The sequence below is a fragment of the Bactrocera dorsalis genome, chromosome 3 (assembly GCF_023373825.1).
Source record: "Bactrocera dorsalis isolate Fly_Bdor chromosome 3, ASM2337382v1, whole genome shotgun sequence".
Taxonomy (NCBI): domain Eukaryota; kingdom Metazoa; phylum Arthropoda; class Insecta; order Diptera; family Tephritidae; genus Bactrocera; species Bactrocera dorsalis.
Window position 1 is genome coordinate 22,943,374 of NC_064305.1, and position 3,957 is coordinate 22,947,330.

Below are 3,957 nucleotides of genomic sequence, written 5' to 3' on the forward strand. Positions count from 1 at the left end.
GACATATTTACATATTTATAATCAAACAAACATTATCAACATACCCACGTTCCTTTATTTCTCCAGAATTAGTTGATAACCAAAATAAAGTAATTATTAATATTTTGGCCGAACATTCGGTATTATTGGAGAAGCTGTCTCAAAAAGAGAAAGGAACTTCTTCTGCTATTTCCAAATTTCCAATTAAGACAGATGCGGATATTACCAAGTTAGAGGCGGAGATAACGGAAAAAAATAGAAATTGCTATGTAAGAGTTATACAATTTATATCTTAAAATAACTGCTTATGTTGAAAGTCTATCCCAATTTCATATTAAACTTTTTAGATTTCAGCAAGGAGAAGTTGCAAAGAATTTTGAAAAGGTTTTGGCACGTAAATTCTACCTTGAATATAACATATATGGAATAGCCAACAAAAAATGCTTTAAGGATTTCAGCAATGTTTATACCGTTATTAAAAGTAAGGACAATTAAAATACATATTTATTAAGGACAAAACATTATATACATATATGTATATTGATTTTTATTGAAGCTGAAATAAGGAAAGCTTTTCAAGTTGTTAAAAAGAGGCATTTCCGGCAGGTTTCTGTGACCAAGAATCATAAGGAATAATAAAAAGATAAATTAAACTAATATTTTTGATTTTTGATATATGGCTAAATGAGTTACGCTTCCCGCCCTCACGCGCCACTACACCACACAAAACCCCACTCACAAGCAACACTGGCACATACACCACACATCCATTGGAAACAGCAGAAAACACACACACACCAATACGAGTACACGCAACTGCTAATCCACCACCGCATAACGAACAAAAAGCTTCGTCTTGGAAAAAACGGTCCTTTTCGATCAAGATTTTCGATACGCACACATCGGCGGACGTTTATACTAGTTTTTCATATTCGGCACGCAGTTAAAATACTTTTTATATTCATATTCGGCACGCATCTAAAACATCCTTTTTTTATTCATCTGGCGATCTTCGGCACACAGCTAAACCATCCTTTTACATCTGGCGTTCTTCGGCGCAGCAGTTCAATCAACATCATAATTTTCGAGTGTCTCCTTTTTATAATTGTGTAATCATAGGGATACAGCCTCCACTGGTATTCGACCAGGGAGATTTTTTATTATAACATTTATCATTTTATCAAATACAATTGTGATCATTTTAAGTGAAACATTGCGTTAAGAAAATCTTCTTTTCGGAGTCAGTGAAAAAGTAAGTGGTATTTTATATATGGTCCTTCGAGCCATCCTGAAATGCCCTATAGTGAAAATAGAAAACTAAAAATAATAAATTTTAAAAAAATTTTTACAATTGGTGACAAAACAATGAAAAAGTGCACAAGTGCAAGTGCAGTGAAACAGTGAAGTTACATACACACAAACATAGTGACGAAGAAAAAGAAAAAAATGAGAAAATAAAATAAAAAAAAAGTGCAAAAGTGCGAATATATGTGACATTGCAGAAATAATACATTCATATGTATGTATGTAAAACCAAAAAAATATACAGTGCCTCAAACGGAAAATAGGGCTGACTTCATAAACGCAGTTTGCAATGCAACACTGCAAACAGATGCGATACCGATGCAAAGCAACACTGCATGGTAACACTGATTTGTCAAATAATGCAATGACATTTATTAACGTTTGTGAACGCAATATTGCTTTGTCGTGTTTCTTTGTGTGGTAAAAATGAATCTTGAGCAATTGTGCACTTTTGTTTTTGAAAACGCCCTAGAATTGGGCGAAAAAAAAAATTCAAGTAACGTGGTGTTCATTAAAAAAATATTAAGTAAGCGAAAGCGCCGGCGTGTTTTTTTAACCGGTGGTGGCCCAAAAAGGAAAATTCCAAAAACGTCCAACTTCTGCAAAACGATAAAATGTATGCAGGATGACGTTTTTTATGCTCATTTTCGTATGAAAAAGAGCACATTCAAGGTATTTATTTTTTAATTTATGTTTAATATAAAATAATTAACATATATGGTTTAAAGAATTTGCAGACCATGTTAATGCCGTGGTGGCCTTCGCGCACAACTGGACGAATTGGAATTTCTTTGGAAAAGGCTTTGCAAATTGCAATTTGGAAGCTGAGCAATAATTGTTCTTTTAGAGATGTCAGCGATCGTTTTGGAGTAGCTGTTGGTCTCGCATATAAAGTCTTTGTAAAAATAATAAAGATGATCTGCCGTTTAAAGAAAGACGTCATCAAATTTCCAAGAAGTGAAGCTGAACAAAAGCAAACCAGCGAAGCATTTTCAACTCTACGTTTCAATCCTTTTCCTTTTGTACTCGGGTGGGTCGATGGTACACATATTCCCATTTCGCAGCCAAGAAGAGATGAAATCAGTTACCGGAATCGAAAGGGGACGTACTCAATCATTGCTCAAGTAAATATTTCTTTTGTTTTATGAAAAAATTATTATTTTTAAATTTTGGTTAACATTTTTTGCCAGGCTATTGTCGACAGCCGTATGAAATTCATAGATGTGTTCATAGGGTGTCCGCGAGCATGCCATGATGCTTCAATTTGGCAAATGAGCCCTATCAAGAAGGCCATAATTAACAAAGAAATAAATATTTATCCCAACTACCATTTTTTGGGCGATGGAGGTTATCCTTTGGAGATGTGTGTTATGGTTCCTTATCGCGATAATGGATTCCTGACACCAATGCAATCGAAGTACAATGCAATTTTAAGTTCAACTCGGGTTGTTGTAGAACAGGCATTTGGCGTTTTGAAGAAGAAATTTAGAATTCTAAAGTATATCGAAGTTCAAAATCCAAGTTTGCCAAAATTAATAACAATGGCTTGTATGATTATTCACAATATTATTATTATAAATGAAGGGAACAACGCCGATGATTTAATCGCAGAAACAAATGCCATCACTTCTGAAACACTCGAGGAAGTCACTTTACCAGGACAAAGAGAGGCAAAAGCAAAGAGAGATGCATTGGCAACTTTGTTATCAGCCTAATGCATCTCTCTTTGCTTTTGCTTTTTCAATTAAAAATACTTTTTATAAATAATACTTTTTTATTATATCGCTTTTTCATGAGATCAATTACAACAATAAATACATATGTATTTTGTTTGTATTCTATTTTGTTTGTATTTATCTAAAAAGATTTTAATCTGTTAAGGTGAACAAGAAATGGAAAACTTATTGAGACTGTCTACAATTCTCTGAAATAAGGCACGGATTTCCTTCAGCTCAGCTACTTTCTCCTTCTCCACCGCAATTTTTTCTGCTTCGATGTCCAAGAGTTTTTTCATCACTTTGGCATCTGCCTCAGACTCTTTACTTAAAAACTCTAGAACTTCGCATCGTTTTCGTTTTATAGCAAACCTTTGAGTAGTGTTTTCTGAAGGTGTAGCATCTAAGTTCATTGGCGCGTGGGAATCGGTGGGTGTCAACGGGCTATCGCTTGTCAAATCTTCCACCAAGGATTCTAGAGAACTTTCAAGCATTTCACTGGGCACCTGAACGCTACTACGGCTGCCAAAACACCTCATCCATGACATCGAAAAATTCCCAGTTCGTGGAACTCTCGCCAGATGTGTTATTGCGTTTCTTAATTCTTTTGTATGTGCCCATTAGATTTATAAAACATCTGGTTGCTTCATCTCTTGAAAAGGGAAATGTGCCCTCGACCTCCTTAATCTCCCGCATTATTTGCTCCCAAATAGCACTCCTTTTCTTTTTTTTGGCACAAAAATCCGGTTCATGGCGTAGACGCACTTCCAAAAGGAGCTTTTTCCTTTCATGGCTCCACTTCTTTTCACTATAAGAACGAAGAAATCATATAACAGAAAGAAAATGCGAAAAAGTTTTTACTTATGATGTCTCAGCCATTTCAATTACCACAAAAATCCAAAAAGCATCCAAAATAAAACAGATGCACAAATTTGACAACTGTTGCGCATCAGAAAGG

At 34.9% G+C, this 3,957-nt stretch overlaps 1 protein-coding gene across 1 annotated transcript; it reads left to right on the forward strand.

Annotated features, from left to right (window-relative positions):
* Nucleotides 1-738: 738 nt before the first annotated feature.
* On the forward strand, nt 739-3,014 carry LOC125777765 (uncharacterized). The gene is made up of 3 exons (XM_049453315.1): nt 739-1,956; nt 2,013-2,408; nt 2,475-3,014. The coding sequence occupies exons 1-3, from the start codon at nt 1,711-1,713 to the stop codon at nt 2,997-2,999; spliced, it is 1,167 nt and encodes a 388-aa protein (XP_049309272.1). The 5' UTR covers nt 739-1,710; the 3' UTR covers nt 3,000-3,014.
* Nucleotides 3,015-3,957: the final 943 nt, after the last annotated feature.